The sequence below is a fragment of the Athene cunicularia genome (assembly GCF_003259725.1).
Source record: "Athene cunicularia isolate RWA chromosome 4 unlocalized genomic scaffold, athCun1 chr4_part1, whole genome shotgun sequence".
In the NCBI taxonomy this organism is placed as follows: Eukaryota; Metazoa; Chordata; class Aves; order Strigiformes; family Strigidae; genus Athene; species Athene cunicularia.
In genome coordinates this window covers 1,837,807-1,860,433 of record NW_020799098.1, presented here as the reverse complement: position 1 = coordinate 1,860,433, position 22,627 = coordinate 1,837,807, and the positions used below count along the sequence as shown (strand labels likewise).

At 40.6% G+C, this 22,627-nt stretch overlaps 1 protein-coding gene across 1 annotated transcript in view; it reads right to left on the bottom strand.

Annotated features, from left to right (window-relative positions):
* C4H20orf194 (chromosome 4 C20orf194 homolog) overlaps window positions 1-15,150 on the bottom strand; it is a 69,502-nt gene extending 54,352 nt beyond the window's left edge. Inside the window, exons 1-6 of the mRNA XM_026846891.1 lie at window positions 15,133-15,150; window positions 14,434-14,575; window positions 7,780-7,899; window positions 6,017-6,141; window positions 2,293-2,389; window positions 953-1,059 (exon numbers count right to left, since the gene is read on the bottom strand). Of these exons, the coding sequence (XP_026702692.1) occupies window positions 953-1,059; window positions 2,293-2,389; window positions 6,017-6,141; window positions 7,780-7,899; window positions 14,434-14,575; window positions 15,133-15,150 (609 nt within the window). The remainder of the gene's footprint in view (window positions 1-952; window positions 1,060-2,292; window positions 2,390-6,016; window positions 6,142-7,779; window positions 7,900-14,433; window positions 14,576-15,132) is intronic.
* Window positions 15,151-22,627: the final 7,477 nt, after the last annotated feature.

Below are 22,627 nucleotides of genomic sequence, written 5' to 3'. Positions count from 1 at the left end.
AATTGAGTAAAAAAAAAAATAAAAAGAGCATGAAGAAAGGTGTCAGTGGAGAGTACAGTGCCCAGAGAAAGCCACACTTGAACTTACATAATAGATTTTTGAGCAAGCGTGTACAATACTACATGTGACTAGACTTTAACAATGGTACTACTAATTCCTTGGGGTTTTCCAGTTTTCAGAAGTCAGACAAAGAACATTCTGGCTGTAAAAACGGAGGAGTGACAAGAAAAATAGGACATCTGCATTTCTGTGGCAGAGGTCCAAGAAAATTAAATAAAAGAAGCTTAAATAAGTACATAAACACAAAGCTGTCCTCTGAAGACGCTGTTAGAGTATATTTAATAAACAGGCAAATCAAATGACACGTTACTCAGAGTGGAACAGCAAATCATTATTAAAACTTGACTGTTACCCTATTCAGCAGGCTATGATGACCCAAGATTATATTATGTTGGTGAGAAAAGTAGATGCATCTCTTGTGTCAAAACCAGTGATCTAAGAAATACAGTCACTTCTTGTTTTCCCAGTTCATTTCAAGCCATTTGTCACTAACCAGTTTCTCTTGCACTGCTCTTGAAGATCTATATCCACCTAGCAGAGTTTTAAAAAGTGTTTTCTATTATCGGTAGAGCAGTTCTAGAAGGTAAGGAAAAAAAGTTCTAAATCACAGCAGGGAGCTAGGAGGGCACCAAACAATCATGGTTTATCCAAGGACAGTGAGCTGTGTAGCTGTGGTGTCACCACCCTTGCACATTCAAAACTCGGCTTCACAAGACCCTCAAAAGCTTCATCCAATTTAGAAGCTCCCTTGAGTGGTGAGTCAGGACTAGATGATCTCAAAAGGTACTTACTAACTAAAGTAATTCCATGATTCAATTTCTGCTTCAGAATGAAAGTGGAAAAAAAGAAGAAAAAAAAAAAAAAAAAAAAAAAAAAAAACATAACTACTCACTTCATATTTCATTGTAAAGAAGCCATCACCCCCAATTCCTTCCAGTGCAAAAGCCTGCACTATTGGCCACTTTTCAACAATGAACATATCAAATATCTGTAGATGACCTGCAAAAGAAATGTTTCACAGAAACATTTTCTCACAAATACCGGTAGCTTAACTTCCTGTGAGATCTAAGAATTGTTCTGAGATTCTAATAAAGGACCTCAACAATCCTGCCTTTGTACAACTTAAAATCTGTAATTGAAAAATGGGTTTTTTGCGAAGCTTTTAGAAACTTCTTTCTCTACAGTCCGAATTTTGTCCCCTTGTTCCAGCTATCGGTCTAGTAATAGATATTATGTCTCCTTTCATTCCAAGAGCATTAGCAAAACTGTGTCCGTTAAAATTTGAGATAATTAAAAAGGCAGTTTTGCCTACTTCAATTTCCACAAATATTTGGCCTTAAGTAAAATACTGTCAACATCAGCCCCATGTTAATCAGATTTTTAAGTCAGGGGAGAGGAAGACTAATCAGCCTGGTACTCATCAGTGAAGCTATAAGCCATCTGACTCGAAGTGTGATTATTATCCTTAAGCTACACACCTTTATCCTTTAGATACTTCCCAACAAAGAACTGCCATCCTCCCCCCATGCCCTGACCCATTACTGGTTCTGCAGGTAGTCAGAGCATATCATCCTCTCTCAAGAGAAGCAATGAAAAATTAGGAATAAATGAAAAAAACTCAACAAAACAAACCTGAATTCGCTAGGTTTGAGCTTACATGGTTCAAAAATAGAAAGCAGTTATTTTTTGTTTGCTTCTCAGCTACTGTAGTATGGATCAACCCCCCCCTCCCCATGTTCATGGTACAGAGGGAGGTATGTGCACTGTGTTGCTTTTGCATTATTCTGCTGGGGACACTGCAAAGGACACTTCACTGAACAATGTAAGATTACACTGTTCAGGGCTACAGCTCATAACAGGAAGTCATGCAGCCCAGGTTTTTTTTCAGTGCTAAAAAAGGAAACTTGCATAACGAAATGTTTATTCTTTCCTTACATAAAGAAGTATTTATCTGGAGCTCCCATCTGAACAGAGAACTTCTGTGGCAGCAGAACCCACTTCTCTGAATGCAAATTATTTCTTTGCCTCACGCTGTGAGCATTCACTCTTCAGATGAAGTCTAAGGGCTTACATTTTTCAGAAAGAAATCTCAAGTAAAAAGAGGCTAAAAGGAAACTATTGACATATTAATCCTTATTTCTTACCAAGGGCAAGGAAATCTTCATTCCCTCAAGTGCATGACTTGCATGCTGCAAAACACTCAGGCTGTAAGCACAAAACAAGCTAACCTACCTTGGCAGCTGTACGGAATACCAATGCGACTGCAATCTCGAACCATGTCTACAAAGCTGGAAATTTTGAATTCCTCTGCCGCTTCTTCATCTTCATACTGAAAGAAATCATTTAAAATAAAATCTGATTAGGCATGCCTAATTCTGTTGTTAGTTTTGCACTAAAGAGGGTATGTATTCTACTGTTTTAATTCCATAGCAAATATCATGTAAGCCACTGAAATATTGCCTATAGCTTCCAGAAGTTAAAGAACCTCTTAGTCTCTATATTTTGAAAATTCTATCATGGCAGTGATGTATTCAAGCCAATGGAAATTATTTAAAAAAAAAAAAACAAAAAAAACCAAACAAACAAAAAAAAAACCTTCAAACCAAGGTTTTTAATAAAGTTATATGAAGACATAATTATATACTTTGTTTTCAGCTTTCAGTGAAGTCTTTCAATATCATCTACTAGATTCTGGACAATTTTTAAACAATAAAAGATATTTTGAGAATACCAACTGATGTTGGTATTCTCAAAAAACAAACAAACATGCCAGTGAGGGGGTAAAAAAAAAAAAAAAAAAAAAAAAAAAAAGCCAACTGACCAGATATGTCTCAGGTCACAGACCAAGCACTGAGAACCACCTGCTGTCTGCAGGAGAGGTGTATGTAAGAAAAGGAGAGGGAAGGAAAGAAGAGGAGACACCAGCACGCCACACTCCTCCTGTTTCACACTAGGAGCAGACTGAAGCTGTCTGAAGACTTCAGCAGACTCAAGAGACGGAGTGAAGAACAAATATCATACTTACGGCTCAGAAAAGCATAAAATTAGACTGAAGAGACCAATCACACGCCAAAAAAAAAAAAAACAAAAAAATCATTTTTCGAACAGAATGAAAACATTAAAATGATGATTTTAATCTGAAAAAGTTCAGTTTAGCAGCAAGCCTGAAACCAACAGGCCTAGCCCTGCTGGGTACTTCAAGAGTCACTTGCTTTCTGGAGCAAGATCAGAAGGCAGTAGTGTTTTGATTTTTTTTTTTTTTTTAATTTACAGTGCTCTGAACTTAATATCAAGGCAAATTACATAATTATGAACTTTTTGTATAAAGCTCTTGTGAGCTTCAGGCTACACCCAACAAATTTATTTTAAGAACGAGTTCTTTTAAGACAAGCCTGAATTTAAGATGCAGCCCAAGTTCCTCCACGATGTGTTCTTTCTTCAATCCCAGGAAAGCAGATCAAAGTTTCAGTTCAAAGCCAAGCCCCAAACAACTGCCAGTTTCTCAAGACTTAAAAACGCCGTTAGAGTAAGAACTTGGGTTTTGGCAGGGTGCTAAAGGTTTGCTCGCTATCTGCTGTTGCACATATAAATACAGCCCATTCCAGAAACTGTACAGTCATGACACCCAGAAAGCTTATACAGCATGCATCACGTTTCAGTACTTTATCTTATTTGGCCACTTTGAAAATGGGCATTCTTTACTAATACATTTTTACTTCCACTCACTAGGATATTCACTTAAATTCCTATGGTCTAGTTAACAGCAAGGAGGAAGGAAGAAAGGAAGGAGAGCCTATAGGTTTTGTCAGATTCATCAAGAGCTGCACAGACCCAGGCACAGCATTGCTTTCTTTACTTCTAAAACTCCTGAGGTTTGTGGGTTTTTTTGGTTTCATTTTTATAAAAGCAAGCAGAAGTTATTTCTGTCACTGAAAGAAAAAAAATGCTTAAAAGCCTGTACTACAGGCATTCCTCCTGTAAACAGGATGCACTTAAAGCCTGACACAGCAACGTTTTTGTGTTTCTCTTTCAGAAGTAATCTAGGAAACTGGCAATTCTTATACATCAGAAATGTGACTGGAAGTGCGTCGCTCAGCCCATTCACATGAAACAGCAATGAAGCAAACTTGGCATTTGCAGCCTCAGAAATCAAACTCCTGCATTCATTTCCACAAATAGCAAGGCATATGGTTTACCTTTCTAGTTCCACCATTATTTCAAGCCAGTACTGTGTGATTAAGGTTACTACTTAGCACAATAAATCACATAAAAGCCCATAAGTAGATGCAGCTTAAAATTCCATAGCTGAGATTGCAGTTGCGCTAGTAACAGTGTGTTAAAAACTTTAAAAATTTCTTCATTCCTAATTCCAAAATGCACATGTTTTACCACCAGCAGGTATGCTTCAAAATTTGCCCTTTCAGTTGGCATTTTGGCCACAGAAAAGCCTTATGAAGCCAGGCTTTAGATTTTGTTATGGCATGCTTTAACCTGTAGCTCAGCTGTTTACATCTTAACAAGAAGTAGTTATCCCCTCCACGCGGCACTCGTGGGACTCCATCCAAAACGCTGCGTCCAGTTTTGGGACTCGTACAAGAAAGACATGGACAAACTGGAGCAAGTTCAGTGGTGGGCCACCACGGTGATCCAGGGGTTGGAGCACTTGTCCCACAGGGAACGTCCCAGGCTCATTGAGCCCAGAGGAGCAATGGGCTGGAGCTCACTGCTGCCTTCCAACACCCACAAAAAAACGTTCTTGAGGTGGTGAAGCCAGTTAGCAGTGGTTTGCAGCTGCAGGATGCAAAAATCAAAAGAAGTTCAGACTGGATAAAAGGAAACACCTTTTCACCGTTAGGACAGTCAGGTAATGGAGCACACAACCAAGAGAAGTTCTGCAGTCAGCATCCTTGGATGCTTTCGACATCCAACTGCAAAAAAACCCCCCTGAGTAACGTGATCTCATCGCTAACCCTGCCTTAATCAGGAGGCTGAACACGGTGATCTCCAGAGGTCCCTTCTAACCTGAATTATTTCATAATTCTGTGATCTAAACTATGGGCCAGCCACGTAAAAACACCATCTATCATAAGCGCCATCACTTTCAAGCTGGAAACTCAAGGGAACAAAAGGTTTCTTCTCTCCCTGACCTCCCCATCCATTCTTCCTCCAGCGCCACCCACAGACAACACAGGCTCCGAACCCGCTCCCTTCAGATTTCAGCACAATTCTCATTAAGAAAAGGAACCACACGGAACCGAACAGGGGGAAGCTTCCCATGATGGTGTTTAGGAAGAAGCACTTCCAGTCTCAACTGGAATGAAAAGGTGTTTCTTCTACATGTAGACAAACAGTATTTTCATTTTTTACTCCTCTAACAGTGCTTCTTGACTTGTAAATACAAGGTGAAACTCACACAGCCCAGTGAAAGCGAGTGTAATAACTCTTGAAAGGAAAAGTTTAAAGTTGAAATGAAAACACATAATAAAAATCTCTTGATTTTAAATGGCTTAATAAGCCAATCTCTTCTAATATTCTAAAACTACTGGCCCACCCTGCTTTGGTAGCAAATGAGGCTATCACTAAAAATCTCAGTGTTGACTGTGGTCCTTGATTCAGATTCTGCATTTTTCACAACCCACATGTTTTTCTTCATTAAAAGATCACTGACTCATGTCAAAACAATAGTAATTAGCAGGAGAAGGGAGCAATTTGTCTTCACGCTCCAATAAATACAAAGTATTAAAAACATATTCTTCTCACACACATTAGCAAAATTATTAATACCCATATATATATATATATATATATATATATATATATATATATATGCAGATCGTACCCCTGCTGAGTCAGAAAAAGAAAAAAAGACTTCTGGAAGGAATGTTAAAAAAAAAAAAAGTTTCACTTTGAATATCAGCTCATTAGCAATTCTCATCTCCATTCATTTTCCACTTACCTCATTTTCAGTTAGACAGTGAAAATGCAAGTTCCTCCAGTATGCCACATACGGCAGAAGATGATTATAATTCACAGGGTTACAGTACAGATGGACACTGTCAGGTTTTATTAATATGATTATATCTGCAATAAGCACAACAAATATTATTCTACCACCAAGACTCCATACACAGAAGAACTATATGGGCACAACACCCCCCACACACACTGAAACTGAACAAAATATATTTTTCCTATAATGGGAAAGAGATGAGCTCATGCAACATCATGGAGTTCAACAAGGCCAAGGGCAAGGTCCTGCACATGGGCTGGGGCAATCCCAGGCACAAATCCAGGCTGGGCGAGGAGTGGATTGAGAGCAGCCCCAAGGAGAAGGACTTTGGGGAGTTGGTGGATGGAAAACTGACTGTGAGCCAGCAATGTGCCCAGAAAGCCACCCATGTGTTGGGCTGCACCCCGAGCAGTGTGGGCACAGGGCGAGGGGGGGATTCTCCCCCTCTGCTCCGCTCTGGGAGACCCCCCTGCAGGGCTGGGTCCAGCTCTGGGGCACCAACAGCAGAAGGACACGGACCTGCCGGAGCGGGGCCAGAGGAGGCCACGGAGATGCTCGGGGGGCTGGAGCCCCCCCCTTTGAGGACAGGCTGAGAGAGTTGGGGGGTTCAGCTGGAGAAGAGAAGGCTCCGGGGAGACCTTAGAGCGGCCCCCCAGGGCTGAAAGGGGCTGCGGGAACCGGGGGAGTGACTCGTCATCAGGGGGAGGGATAGGACGAGGGGGAACGGGGTTAAACTGACAGAGGGGAGATTTAGACAGATGTAAGGCAGAAATTGTTCCCTGTGAGGGGGGTGAGTCCCTGGCACAGGCTGCCCAGAGAAGCTGTGGCTGCCCCCCTCCCTGGAAGGGTTCAAGGCCAGGTTGGACGGGGCTTTGGGCAACCTGGGCTAGTGGAAGGTGGCCCTGCCCAGGGCAGGGGGGTGGGACTGGATGGGCTTTAAGGTCCCTTCCAACCCAAACCACTCTGTGATTCTATGCACCTCATTAAAAGAAAATTGTTTAACTATTTGAACACAAAATCATTCCCTGCTTCTTTAAAAAAGAAACAGTTGACAGCCATATATAGTACTTCTTAGTGTTTAGACATTTTAGAACAATTGTGGGTTTATTCTGAAGTCTTGCACAGAACTTGCATCAGCCTGTCCTCTGAAAAGCCAAGAGTGTCAGTGATGAGTCCCAGCAGAGCACTTACAGAGCTGTAAACTACAGCTGCTCTTGCCTAATATTACATCAGAAGGTTGCTCCAAAGAAAAACTACAGCACTACAGCCTATGGGGTAGATACGCAAAGTTTCATGCAAATAAAGGAATAATAATCTACGATCACGGCGACGGGCCACCTTTCAAATATTACAGAAGTGAGTTAATACGTTAAAGTAAAACGGATCTCAAGTATTTTACAACTCCGGAGGTGTGATCACACAATAATCAATAACACAATAATTAACACATTGACATACGTACCATGACTGAACTAGGACTTCTTATAACGGGCTGTGTTTGTCCAGGTTTAGAACACTCAGGGAATGTACGGAGGGGGGACGTGTTTAAAAAACAAGAGTTCTCCAGCAGAATTCTTTTAAGAGCAGTTTTTCAGGCGTACATACACAATTAGACATTTACTGCCTTTCTGTTTTTTTGAAGTACGCCCCTTTTTCTGACTGCAGAAAAGACTGCAGAATAGGTAAAAATGCTGGAAGACACTACTCACCATCAAGAACTTCTTCAGGAAACCCAGTTCTTTCAAAGTCGTTGTTACTCTGGTTATACAAGCCAAAAAGCAGATAGTTTGCCAGTTCTCGGCAACCTTCGTTGTATCGACTATCTATTCCTGCAAAAGCAAAACCATATGCAAAGGGTTATGTGTCGTAATACTGTACACCTGAAAAGGCTGCCTTCTTCCCAAGTAAGAAAACTTTAAAACAGGAGTATTAACTCAACTCCCTCACATAGTCAGTGGGCATTTATGCCCATTGAGCATACTGGGAACACAGGGTAGGGAAAAAGGAGTTTTGCAAGTTCATTGCTACATACTGACATTCCACTCTTGACTTAAATCCACAGGCATTGCTAAAAAAAAAAATTGAAGTAACTCTAGTTTTCTGTAGTGCTCTGCATCAACAAAAGTTCAATTTTACCCAGTAACTGAACTTAAACATCTGTCCGGATGCAGTATGCTTTCTAATTAGTATGTTCTTGATTGAAGCTTCCTAACAAACTAATCCTGTGACCTAAATCTCCTGCTTTAGAATACATGATTAAATGTTATCTTGTCAGTATTACAGTGCAATCCCTGAGTCACCAAAAAGACAGCGTGGACTTCTGACAAATCGCGGAGATATTCTGACAAAACATATGGTATACAAACTGCTTCCAAAGAAAGCCTTTTCTGGTCCTTGGGAAAATAAAACAATTGAAGATCTGGAGCATGGAGAGATAAAAGATAAATACAAGAGGAAAGGAAACAGGCCACAGATGTAGGAATCATTTTCATCTCTCCGGAAGACAATCAGAGTCTTTCATAATTCTTAATTCTACTGTAATAAATCAAGATTTCTCCACAAGTAAAATCATGCATGAAGCAGCATCCTGAACACCCACACTTGACAGAGGTCACCCATCTTGACTGCTACAAAATTTCTCATAAACACCAAGGTCAAGCTTTCCTACCAAGTTATATTAGGATACATTAGGGTGCCTGCCAACAAATCAAGATTGTTAGCACTGTCCAAAGGACAGATCTGTACACTGATAATATAACAACACAGTCTGGATGTCTGGCTTTGAGGACTTGCACTGGAAACCAAACTAAAGAGTCTCATGAACTTACCAGAAAGTGCAATAAACCCTCGGTTCTCCTAGTTATGTTCCTTTTTTTAAAGTTATGCTTCAGCTTTAAAGCACTAACCAGATGCCATGTCTGCATCCAGCTACTGAATCCCGCATAAACCCCCTTGTTTGTTTAGTAAATGGCTCACGTGTATTCCGAGGTATCAGGTAATTGGTGTATGGCTACAGAAGAGACAAATTCAATCCCTTCAAATCCTGCTGAAGCTCTGAACCTCTGTAGTCCTGCTCCTTGTTCATGGCTTCATGGTCATCAGCACCAGTAACAGGCTACAGCATTCCCTGAACTGTGCTGGGAAGGGGGGAACCTACATCACACCTGTCCCAGCTTTCTCAGCCCTCAAAAAAACCTTCTTGATGCAATCTTTGCATCCTCATGCCACTGCTATCCAGCTCCCATTCATTTACGTGCATCCTTGAAGCGTGCTCTTTTTAAAACGAGTCACAACTCCGTGTGTTCAGAAGCATCCTGACAAAGGGAGTATCAAGAGCCTTAGCAGTCAATCCGGAGCTCAAGTCGTGGCATCGATAAGACTCAGCTAAAGGATGCTCAGACCCAGCTACTCATTTACCCCCCCGCTGCAATGTTCCGTCTTTGCTGTGCCAATAATTTTCTGCACAACCAGACTGCCCCAGATCTGAGAACTCAGAGAGAGAGAGAGCACAAAAGAGGAAGAAGGAGAAGGCGTGCTTCCTTTTATTTTATTCACATTTCCAGCCCCATGAAAGAAGCCGTACCAATGTAATCTAGAATTCAATGAGACTCAACACACTACCATGCCGAAGCTCCTGTCTTTAGGTGGGATTTTACTTATAATCAAGTGGAAGACTCTGTTCTTCCAGGAAGCAAGGGTCCCATTGTTCTAGGGCACCCCATTTAAATATAATCAGTCTCCTTGAAATCAGCTGTGGCCTTAGGCAGCTAGCACACACAATGTCCTGAAGATAAGCTGTTTTCCTGATTGCTTACCTAACTGAGGCAACTTTTGAAGGCGATCAGATTGAGCAATAGTAGGAGTTAAGGTAGCCCCTTTCGGTGGCAGCAAGCTGTTAGATCAGTAGTTCTGTAAGCAGCATTACTGATGTAGCACAAGCAAACATCCCCTATCCCATCAAATGGTGATCTATGAAGGTACAACTACGGGCCAGACAGCATGGATGCAAGCGGCTGTGGCATTTGCACTTTTTCCTATCAGGCTCATTGCCAGGGTTTCCAAAGGCTAACCAGCCAAGGTGGTGTGCTCAGGGGCTGGCTAACAGACTTAACATGTAGTAAAGCAGAAAATGGAACAGATGATTATAAAGTGGAAGGTCAGGAGGAAAAAAAAAAAAGAAAAGAAAAAAAAAAAAAAAAAAAAATGGTCCTCATTAAAAGTTGAGATGTTGCCATCACTTGAAGAGTTTGAGGTTTTATCTGGGTACATCAGCCCTTCTCCAGGCTTGAAGATCTTCAAAGCTAACCACCAAACCCCTGCTTTTTCAGTTAATGACAGGAGGAGGAGAAGAGCAGACAAAAAAGATGTTAACAAGGGGGGCAGCTGATAAGCTTAACTCTTATAATAGAGGACAAGGGTGAATTTATTGCTTGCAGAGCACTGACAGGCTAGCAGGGAAGAAATTAGCTAACCATAAAAGAATTAACTCTGCAGAATAATTGTTTTTGGTGGGTTTGGTTTTGGTTTTAGTATCCAGTACAGACAGAAGCTTTCATACTGGGGCTTTATTACTATTCTACAGAAACATATGGAGTTAAATGAACCGGTATAGCTGGCGGAAAATAAACAGGAAATGAAACAATGACAAAGATAAGATACCTCCAGAAAGCATATTAGGAGTCCTCACCAGAACAATGGGGCAAGCTATTAATTAGGAAACCCCCACGCCTGTCTCCGGCTGAGCTGGGAGTTCAGTAACTCCCAGCCTGTTCCTAACTCATCACAAGGGTGCAGTTAGACAATGACTCAGTCTAACAGCTTACTGCTGCCCAAAGAGCCAGTCCTGCTCCTTCTCCTGCAGCCAGTGCTCATCTGACCTCTGAGCACGCCGATTCAGTTTGCTAAATTGGCAGAAAACTAGTCTGGCCAAATACAGGGTGAGGGGGAAATAAAAAAAATAATAAAATTGTCTGCTCAGTAAGATGAAGCAGGTTGAAGATATCAAACAACCACCAGCACTGATCCCAAATGCATGTGGGGAGGAAAGGAAAGAGGAGCAGACCAGGGGCCGGCAGAGTCCCCTTCTGCACAGCAAAAAATATTCAGCTAAGGCATCATCCATATCTGATTTTACAGTTGCTAAGCTGACACAAACATGGCCTACACGTAAAAAAAGTCCTGCTTTTTATCCCAGACATGTATTTCTGACATATCTTTGAGTATCAAAATAAATGGTTGCTCCATAACATGTTAAATTGCCCCGTGAGCTCTAGGGACACCAGGGATGCAGCAGGAATCACAGAATTGTCCAGGTTGGAAAAGCCCTTGCAGCTCCTCCAGCCCAAGCATGACCCTCCCCCTGACCGTTCCCAACTCCCCCAGATCCCTCAGCGCTGGCTCAGCCCGACTCTTCAACCCCTCCAGGGATCCCGGGGACTCCCCCCTGCCCTGGGCAGCCCATTCCAACGCCCAACAGCCCCTTCTGCAAAGAAATCCTTCCTAATATCTAGTCTAAACCTTCCAGATGAGGCTGGAGAGAATGGAGAGATCACCTTTAGACATTTGCCCAAACCCAACACACAGTTGTGTGCCACTTCTGACAGCAGTTCCCATCATCATTAAAATAGTCTCTATTTGGAAAAGGAGTGGGATGAACTATCAGTGCAATGTACTAAATGCTGGGAAGGTGTCTCCCATGTCCTAAGAGCAAGAGCTCTGTGTAGGATGGACATAATGGGGGGAAAAAAAAAAAATAATCTAAACAAGTAGTAATACATGAACAGAACCAAGCTAAAATAAACGTAAAGATTTACTGGTACAGCCTCTGAAGTATTCCTATCTTCTTCAGGAAGGATAAAAAGTAAATATCAAGGTCTAAAAATTTAGGTTAGCTGTGCTGAACTGTGAAGCAGTTTGATCTACAATCAAAACAGCTACAACCACAGTCAGGTTTACAGACATACCCTCCTGAATCTAAACACATATACTCAGAAATCAGATCAACTTAACCATGAGCTGAAAATCTCTGTTGAAAGGTAAGACACAAGAAACACCACTGTTAAAAAAAAAAAAAAAAATAGTTCAGAGTATAATTTAAGGAGTTTGATATACTGTTTTCTTAGCAGCTTTAACAGCAACACACTCCAGCTGAGACATCACAGCTTTTTAAAGATGACATGTCAACCTCCAAATTCCTTTTTCCTGTCAGCTGTGATGCCTCTTCTCCCCAGCAAACATCGCAGGAATGCTACCGTTCAACTCCTTGAAAATAAGATGACAGGATTCTTTAAAAAAAAAAAAAATATCAGCTGTACCTCTATTTAAATAATTGTACCAATAATCAGTCAGTTCACATCCCTCTTTGCAATCTCACAATGCTGGGTTTAATGTCAGTATATATATTAATCTAGGTGAAGTCTGTATTGTTTCTATTTATATATTATGTAAAGTTCTATATGTAAATATGAAATTTTTATTATTTTTACCTCACAATCCAGTATGTAAATTAAAGTTGGGGTGAGGGAAATGCATTAACTCTAGGTCATTGAAGACAGCCAAGTGAAATATAACATGAACTGAACGTAAAAAAACATAGTTATGAGCATCTGCTTTCCACAGACGTCAACAGTACTCAAAATGTAAGACTATATATTTTTGGTCATCTGAAGCATATATTTGAAGACAGATTTAACACATTTATAACAGAGTGACATGCCTACTTATTCAGAAGTTATGAGAGAAATCCTGCAGGCTACCTTAGACAGGTCAGATGAGACAACAGTCCCATTGTGGGTGCTGAAAAAGATTAGTGCAAAGCACAAGTCCAGTAACAAAGCACACTTCCTATATTTCCATAGCAGAAATGCTTATTTATTAAGAGGCATGGTCTTATGCATGGACTTAACTACTTCACATGACACTAAGGATTACACAAAGCAATTCCTTCTGCCTGTAATGCTTTCCCTAAAGCCCTACAATGTTTGAGTGACTATTCTTTGCTTGGGACTTACTGCAGCTTCGGAGCCAACACAGTTAAGAAATACTACAGTGTTAATGGTGAGATGGCACAGCGACATATTTTATGAAATTAGACTAGCATCAAAGGCAAAAAATAACTACTATATCCTGTATGATTAAGTTTCATTGACGGTTGACACAGTAACCTTACAGACCTTGTGGCTGTACAGTTACTACTTAGCCAAAGAATTCTTACACTCTTAGTAGAGAATGTGTAGGAAGAGTCATGTTACACAGCCAGCAACTGACCAGAAGAGAACTAGCTTATACAATTTACAACTTTTTGCGGTTGGGAGAATGAGCTTCTTCAAGTTTTCTTGCTACATTGTTAAAAAAAATATAACCCCCAAACCAAAATAAAACCCTAAAGAACCAGACTGTTGTATCATTTCTTAATGCAATCCCATTACTACACATAACTTCTTTAGGGCTACATTAGATTTCTCCATCTTTAACTGTAATACATTATTTAATCAAACATTCCTTAGGCCTTTTCTCTAAGGAATTTCCATCATCATTCCGCAATGTTTCCTTTAAGATCTTGATATGATTATGTACAGAAATTATGTTAAAGCACTACAAAAACCCTGTTGCTCTCCTACAGCATACTTGCACATGCAGCTTTATTTCGTATCGCTCTTTTCTCCCAACCCCAGAAGAAATAAAGCACCAAAACTACATGCTGTTTATATGCCACCAATTAAGTCGTAACTGCTTCCCGGGTTTCTCATGCGACTCTTTAAATGCATTTTGAATTACTTCACCTGAGGCAAGACCTCCCTCCTCCTAAACTCAGGTTTTATTAATTCTGGCAGTTTCCTGATTATTCTCCCCACATCTCTACATCTCTCTGCACATCACAATCCCCAACCTTGGTGCTCCTCCGCTCTTCTCCACTTCCTTAACCTCAGCACCTCTTAACCCCTTCCACTTACCCCCCTCCACAGAGAAATCAGCCACAACACACAAGCTTGAGCTTTTAAGCCAAGCACCAGCACTGCCTAGACAGCTGAATGTTCACTCCATATACATACGGATTAAATTTTCTCCACCTTTCCTTCAGTTTGGACATTAACAAAGACTCTCTCTTCCCTCCAGCCACCGAATTTTCATAAGACTTACAAGAACGTTGATATTATTACTTTTGTAGCAAGTTTGCCTGAAATTAGTAAACAGGTTTAAGAATTACTTAGGGAGAAAAAAGTGTAATAATCAGACCGCTGTGGTTTCACTGGGAAGCAGGACTGGGGCTTGGGACAGGAACACCTTCACCTTCCCGAAACTCATGGTATCTTTAACAGTACAGTGAGAAAAAAAGAGGAGAGGGAAAAAAAAATAAAACTAACCTAAAATGCAAAGGATTCCATCAGGTTGAGATTTGCTGCTCTGTGTCAGGATGCTCTGAATGTTTCGAAGGCGGCTGCAGCTGCAAAAGAAAAGAGAATTCGTCTTTAAGGTCAGTGTTTTGAAGTGCTCAAATTTGGTGGGCTAAAGAGTTGACATAGCTTCTATAATAAAGAAAAAAAGCTAAGTGGACACGCTTCAGCTTGGGTATCTTTTGTTTGAAATACATTTAGACCTCATATCAAGCCATCCCCAGGTTATTAATTTTTGTCTTCCACTAAAAGATGAAGTACAGAGCCCTGATAGAGGACTAGAACCCGTAACTAACCCTTCTAACCAAGCGCCCTGTTAACCTCTATAACCTCTAGCAAAAATTTTTGCTCAAGTTTCCTCTCACTAAGCCAGCAACACTCCTTTCTCTACCAAAGAAGTAGAGAGCAAAGCAACATGGAGCCAAGCAACATGGGGCAGGTGATGCCCAAGTAGGAAGCTGATAAGGGAAGGGACTGCAGTAGCTCTGTCACCTCAAGAGGAGTTGTCAAAAGCTGAGTTTCAGCACCTCCAGCACCATCACATCGCTTCCACTCTGTGTAACTACGTAACACGGACACATCCCAGACCTCTCCCAAGATCCAACAGCATGATATTTGTGTAGGGGAGAAGGGAGGAAGGCACAGAGAACTCTGCCTCCGCTCACAGACCTGCAGGGCCTCATTCATGTCCTCTGTTAATAAAAGAATCAGCATCACGCCAGCTGCCGTGTCCCAGTGATGCTTTTGCTTATGGCTATCACGAAGACTCAAACAGGTCACCCAGTCATTCTTACAAGCACACACATAAGCAGAAACGTGGAACCAAGGGAACTCTCAGACAGAAAAGAGAAAGCAATTTTAGTGAGCATTCTCGACAGCTCCTGACCAGGGGATTTTCTCTTAATAACCTTCAGGTGCTACAGTTCTGCCTTGCATCTGGCATTACTCTCTAGAATTTTATTTAGTCCGTAAATGGAAAAATATACAGCAAATATTCTCGTTTAACATAAAAGCTGAGCTCCAGATGACTGTCACTTTTTAAGCAGGATTTTTTTTTTTTTTTCTGCCAGACAAATCAACAAATTGAACTCGTACTAGTGGGTTTCCAGTCAGAAAGCAAACCACCACTCAGAACAACTCTAGATGAATAATAATGCAGTCAGAGAAGCTGGAACTTCTTCTCTTCTATACCGAAATAAATATCTAGATCATTTTCAGAAGACGCTTGTTACCTCTCTCACCACTTCTGTATTAAAACCATGACATTTCTCTAAAAATGAAGTTAGGGAAAATTATAAGCCTAAAGTATAATCCTGTATAATCCATATTAAAAAGAAATCAAACAATACCAAGTCTTGCCAAGATTTTCGTAATTAAAACAAAGTGTTTATATAATAAAACTTTTAATTTGCTTGTCCACTATGCATCTTTAAGTCAGGCAAAAAAATTCAGCTACAAAAGGCAGAAAGCTACATAAATTGTGCTTCTAGGCAACATTTTGTGAGCTTGTTTTAATACAGATAGAAGGCAAGAAATTTCACTGCTGATATTGCTGGATGTGTTTTCTTGTTTATAGTCTTGTTTATGTAACTCTGAGCTGTTCAGCTCTCGGAAACAAATGTCTCTTACAGAAACACTTCGAGCTAAATTTACAATCAGCTCAAATAAACAAGAAAGTAAGGGCAAATATTTGTGTTTTCATAGTATTTCAAGCCAAGTAAAAAGCAAACAGATTTTTTTTAGTAATACTACAATTATCATGCTCTACTTTCTCTGAAAGACAGAACGAACATCCAAAGTTTACAATATAGCTAATCTAAGCGCAATTCGAACACCCAGTGAAGGACAGACAACAATTGAAGACACTTCCGTGAGTTCAATATCAGTGCAAACAACTGCAGTTTTATTTTTTTCATCCTTTTTTGGTTCCCTATTTGCGTTCCGAATCCCTTTTCTTTCTGCCTGAAACTGCCCAATTCAGACTATAGGCTGTACTGTATCACAGCCCGCTGTGTGTATGAGTAGAGATTATGATCCACTTGTAGATACAGAAACAGAAATTAAAGCCACTGATGACACCAAAAAGACACCTCATCAGGTACTATCAGATGCTGTTGCCCACGTAGGTGATGCTACAAAGTCACACACAGAAGCATCTGGGTTGGAAAAGCCCTTGCAGCTCCTCCAGCCCAACCGTGACCTTCCCCCTGACCGTTCCCAACTCCCCAGATCCCTCAGCGCTGGCTCAGCCCGACTCTTCAACCCCTCCAGGGATCCCGGGGACTCCCCCCTGCCCTGGGCAGCCCATTCCAACGCCCAACAGCCCCTTCTGCACAGAAATCCTTCCTCAGAGCCAGCCTGACCCTGCCCTGGGCAGCTTGTCCACAATAGAAACACTGATCTCGATGCTGCACATTTTAGTAACTTCTAATTAATAGTTCTTTAAAACCTAGCCTGAAATGGAATTTCACAGCTATCCCAACTTAAAGTTTTATATCTTATTCTGGAAGATTTTCATCCCATCATTAAACAGGACCCCAGACCCACTAGGTGAAAGATGATCCACTGTGACACGCTATACAGTGCTCGCATTTTTATACCTCCCATGTCACAAGATCAAGAGTAGAAAAAAAAAAAAAACCTGTACCCACAGCAATAAGTCTAGCAAACAAGTCTGACATTTCATTTGTTAGTATGCAAACATGCCCACAATCATTTAAGGACAAGCTGCAGGCAAGTAGACTTGCTAGAGCCTCTGGAAAACACAAGAAAATGGAAGCAACTTTATGTATAAAGTCCGCATGAGAACAAAAATGTTTCTCAACCTATCTGCAAAGGACAGTAAGAGAAACCCAAGCTCCGGAGACTCTGAAGGACAGATGGAAAGGACCGTGAGAAAGCGTGCCCAAGGGCTTCTGCAATGACACAAAAAGCAGCTTCCAGGCTGGCTTTTATTAAAAATATTTACCATATCAGAGGATGCATCTTCCTGCTTCTCCTTGGAGTGAGAAAAGAAACTGTCATCAGAAAAAAAAATTAGGAATGCTTCCAACCAGAAGGCCAAGAGGTAGATTTTCAGTCAACTTCTCTCAGAAATAAGATGCAAAAAATCCCTCTACTATTTGTGTTCAACTTTCACTCTCAAGGCAAATTTAAGTAATTCTCCAAAGACAGGTTTTGCAGGATCGTGAAATACTTTAAAAACCTTTTATACGTTCTAAACATAGCATGAATACATACCTTGATTTTACAATCATATTTCCCCCTATACTGACCATTTGTAAAACACAGAAACGGTTAGAACTCAATTTGACAAAACACAAGTATGGAAACTCCTTGTACGAAACTCATGGGGAAAGATACCCCCATTTATTTAAAAACATCATTATATGATACAAGGCAAGTTATTCCTAAGACCTTTAAATTTTAATTTCCCACTAACAGCTTCAACAAAAGGGAAACCTGATCAAACATGTTTATCATTTAAAAGAAAAAGTCGGGTTAGGAGCCTGTGTGATGAGGCCAGAGCAGAGCAAAGCAAAATACATCATGTTTTTCCTCTTTTTGAGCTCTGTGAAAGTATTTTCTGATCTGCTCTGCGATGGGAGGAGAAGGAGAAGAGGAACTGGGGGAAGAATGTACCTGCATGTTTGTGCTGGGTTGGGTATTTCTTTCCCTCCTTAAGTTTTGATTTAGGGTTAGGATTTTACTCTCCGAGAATGACTTTCAGTGTTTTTCACAGAAATTATGACTTTGGTGCACTCCTTAAAAATGATAAAGTTCTGCGATTAAGCTGCCAAAAAATTTCTGCCAAGTAAAGTTGAATGTCAGCACTACATTTCCTTCAGGAGATAGTCCTGACATAACAGGAAAAAGCATAGGGAAAATTATATGTTCATTATTTCATAATAAGATGTATGACCATAAAGATGTTTATTTCAATCTTAATATTAAACAGCCTTCAGCAGGATATTTTCCCTTGCCTCATTTAAAGAAGTGGTTTCTATGAAAGAAATCTTTGAAAAAGGTTCTTCACAGAAATATTTTCAGCGGCATTTCAAGTGTGTATAAATCATTACATTCACAGGCTGACATTAAAAACAGAAGACTTCTGTGTCTGAAGAAAGAGGTTATTCAGAAATAGTGAAGAGAATAATTAGAATTCTTACTACATGCTTTTAAACAATACAGGCTAAACTGTGTATCAAGTCAGAGCAAGAAAATAGAGTTTTCTTGCATTTCACATTAAACAAATCATCTGACAAAAACAAAGAAACTGTCCTGGGAACAAAAATCCATGACTTTTCCCGCTTCCAAGGCGAGCACCCTAGCAAGGGTACTGACTTTTTGCTCCTTTTTAGTTTATCCCTATTATCCCTAATAAACATAAAATTATGTTTATTTAGTAACACAATTTCAAACAGAAAGAACGAAGAACAACCTCCGCACAACGGCGTAACCCTCTGGGCTTCTGGATGATCTCCTGGAAGATGGTGGTTCTGGATCCACCCACGTACATAACCACGACTAAATTTTACAGTAGCTTGCTGCTCAAAAAAAAAAATCAGCATTAGGTGTGTTCAACAGCGCAATTCCATGAAGCCCTACTAAGAAAACCCCAAATTCCTGGAGTTTGGGGTGACTTGAATGAGATGAGCTGCAAGCAAGCTCATCTGAGACAACCACAGATAACCAGGCTGCTTTAGAAGTGGTTAAGAAGTTGAAGTAGGTGAACTGAGAGTTTTTCCTGTGTGCACCTTTGAACAGAAGATGCGATTTCGACATCATCTTAAGCGCCAGTATAAGAGCCCACGGTGCTGCAAGGGATGGTCTCGCCCTTCTCGCTGCCTTTGTATCTGCACTAACAATCTTGAAGCCCTGAGTCAAGTCGGGTTGGTTTACAGATCCAAACAAACTCCATCCCGGGAATTTAAAAAAAGAAAAAAACCAAACAACTTTCAAACATCAACAAGCTGATCTGACTGCTGCTTGAGGCAGATCAGAAGGCAAAGCCACATTTTGATGCGGCATCTGGCAATAAAGTGCGCTTGGGCCAATTAAGAAACTACGTGTTGAGGTGCTTGATATTCTGCTAATCCTGGACTAGATCCAAATAAAAAAGGAGAAGATAATTGACAGTCATTAACTTCTAAGAATTAGTGCTCATCTGTTCACACGTCTTCATACTAATTATGCAAAGTACCTTGCTTTACAACAGGCTAGCCTGTCACAACTTGGTAACAGACACGGCGCTGCAAGCCATGAATGTTGGCAAATAAAGAGAATATCAACAACGGTGCCTTTCTCCATCAGAAGGAACAAATAGATTTTTTAAGCAATGCCTCGCAGTATTTTATTTATGTTTCCACAACGCGTTCCTTTTCTTCTGCACCCCTTGCTGCTAGCTGGATTTATTCTACGCTCAACCTTCCTTTTCTTGACCTTGTAATCCAGTGCTAATAGTGCAGCAAGGATCTTAGCATTGATCCCTGATTGATTCCCAGAGGCTGGTTTTCCATACGGCTGGGACAGCCACAGCTGTGATCAACGTGCAAATTCAGTTGACAAAGGATGTGATTTCACCGTGTTCGGTATGTTTTGCTTCATATTGGCAGATGTTACGCTCCTCCCCCACAAAGGCCAGGCAGTCCTAAAAACCCACACGTGGTTTTTAAGATAGCAGCGAACAACGGGGGAAAAAACTGAGACATGCCTGGCAAGCTCCTGCAAACCCTCACGTTAGCAAGGCTCATCTTCAGGGAACGGCTTGAAAAGATTCACGTTGCCGACCTAAGACAGACTCCGGTTTTAACCTTAAATACTTGATTTAAAATAAATAAATTAAATTGAAAGATAAAGCAGTTTATTGTTTTCCAAATCTTGTTAACTCGTTGCTACCACCATCTGTTTCCACTCTACCACCCCACCCCCCCCAAAAAAAAAAATCAGGTTTCTTTTTCATGGGTCTTTTGTTGACCTCACAATTTCTACCAGAAACATTACTATTGTCTGCTTATATCACAGTACAGGATTTCCCTGGATTTCCCACAGTCTGACATTATGACCAGCTCGAATATATTTGTGCAAACAGAATCCAGAAGTCCAACTGAGTCAAATACTCCCAGAATTTCAGTAATTTCCAAAGCAGTGCATTTGAAATTTGCCATCTAGTTCAACAATAATATGACTTCTCAGCTTTTTTTTTTTTTTTTTTTTTTTTTTTTTTTTTTTTTTTTTTTTTTTTCCCCTTAGCTCACCAAAATAACTCTGTTTTACTGCTCGGCAAAAGACAATGGCATTCACCTACCCTAAAATACATGACAACTTTCCATCTATTTTCAACTTTTCCCCTCAACGAACACAGGGAACTTGACTGTAAATAGGATGTCTAGCAACTTTAAAAACACTCTGCATGTTGAGCAAGGAGCCAATGTTAAAATTAGATGTAAAGAAAGAAATTGCAACTCTGTGTGCATTTTACAGGACCAATTCCCCTGCTTCTTGACTTTAAATGGACAGTAATATTCAATTCGGTAATTCAGAGACCTCAAAGCACTGAGGAACAAGCATGAATCTCTCCTTACCAAACGTCTGGGACTACCTGATGCCATTTACAAATGACAAGCTTGTTCAGGATCTTTGGCACTTCAGCACACCTGAACAGGAACACTATTTATTAAGAAAGCACATCAGTATTCATACTGGTATTTTCTGTGAGCACACAGGACAGTGCAGCCTGCTGACATACTTGTTTACTGTCAGCAACTCACAGGTTGGACCTCAACATCAGCTCAAAAGCTGGAAACAAAGTGATGTTCTTTCATGGGTGCAATCAAATGGCAGGTTGCCCATCACCTACACACACATCCAAGCCAGTTAGACATCCAGCCTTGATTCATTCTGTGTTTAATGGGCTGATATACGAATACCAAGTCTGTATTTTCACTTTTTCACTTCCTCACATTGCAGCGTGTTATCGAGGACACCAATTATTCCCCCTCAAAAGACACTGTCACCTTACAAAATGCCAATATTTGAAGAAGTAGGAAGGATGAGCAGCTCCGTTGTAATTCTTCTGCCATCAGTTAATCTCCGATCAGAAGGACAAGGCAAGCGTCCAGCCCTTCAGCAGAAATCAGAAGTTAAAGGACAGTGCCTTAAGACTAAACGGACTTTCAGAGCCCATTCCTGGGCCACAAGCACTGCAGCCACAAAGCACGAAGCCAGATGCTTTGCCACCAGTTCAAGCTGAACAAGCACAAAGGGGTAACTTTGGCTCAATCTCCACAGGCAGCCAAGTTAACGCAACAGCTCTGCTCCCCTCCTTGGCAACTTTTTCCTTCCCAAGCACTGATACTATCTTCCAGTCCATATCAACCACATAGTCCCACATCCCTCTTAACTTTGGCTGCAGCTTAGCCCTCAGCAGACCCCAATCCACCTTCCCTAACCTGGTAGAAGCCCATCCATATGCAAGGAATGGGGTTTGTTTCTCTCTTTTTTTTTTTTTTTTTTTTTTATACAGTGCATTCCTTAAAAAAAAAAAAAAAATTAAAAATTGGTGAAACTGCTATTACAAAATCCTGAACCTCAGCATAATTACATAAGGAACACATGGATACAAACTGTTAAATCTTTCAACACACACATCCCCTGCTAAAACTGGTTGGGAAACCACAACAACTCTTCCATCCGCACACCGCCACGCTCCCAAACACCCCACTGAATGCTCCTCTGAAGCTGTAGGAAAAAAAGCCACATACTAAACCATTATGCAATTAAAGCCATAGTGGTTTTAGAGGGTGATAGTATTAGGCATATAGGCACAGAGAATGTAAAAAATTAATCCAAGTACTCATTTTGCATTTCCCCACATCAACACGGCGAGAACCAATCTGTATTATGTTACAAACATGGGTAGTTAACAACAAGGATTTGCCTACTCTGTTTTACATAAAGTTAATGCAAAACTGGGTGGGTCCAGAGCACTACCAAATACAACAAATTTGCCCTGATTTTAGAGGGTGATATTTAACAAGAGCATTTAATAGAAATTTTGTTCATAAACTCATGTATTCTTAAGGAAAACATTCACCACTAGACACATGAAACATGACATCAACTTCTAAAACGACAAACACTTTTTTGGGCAATACTCTTAGCT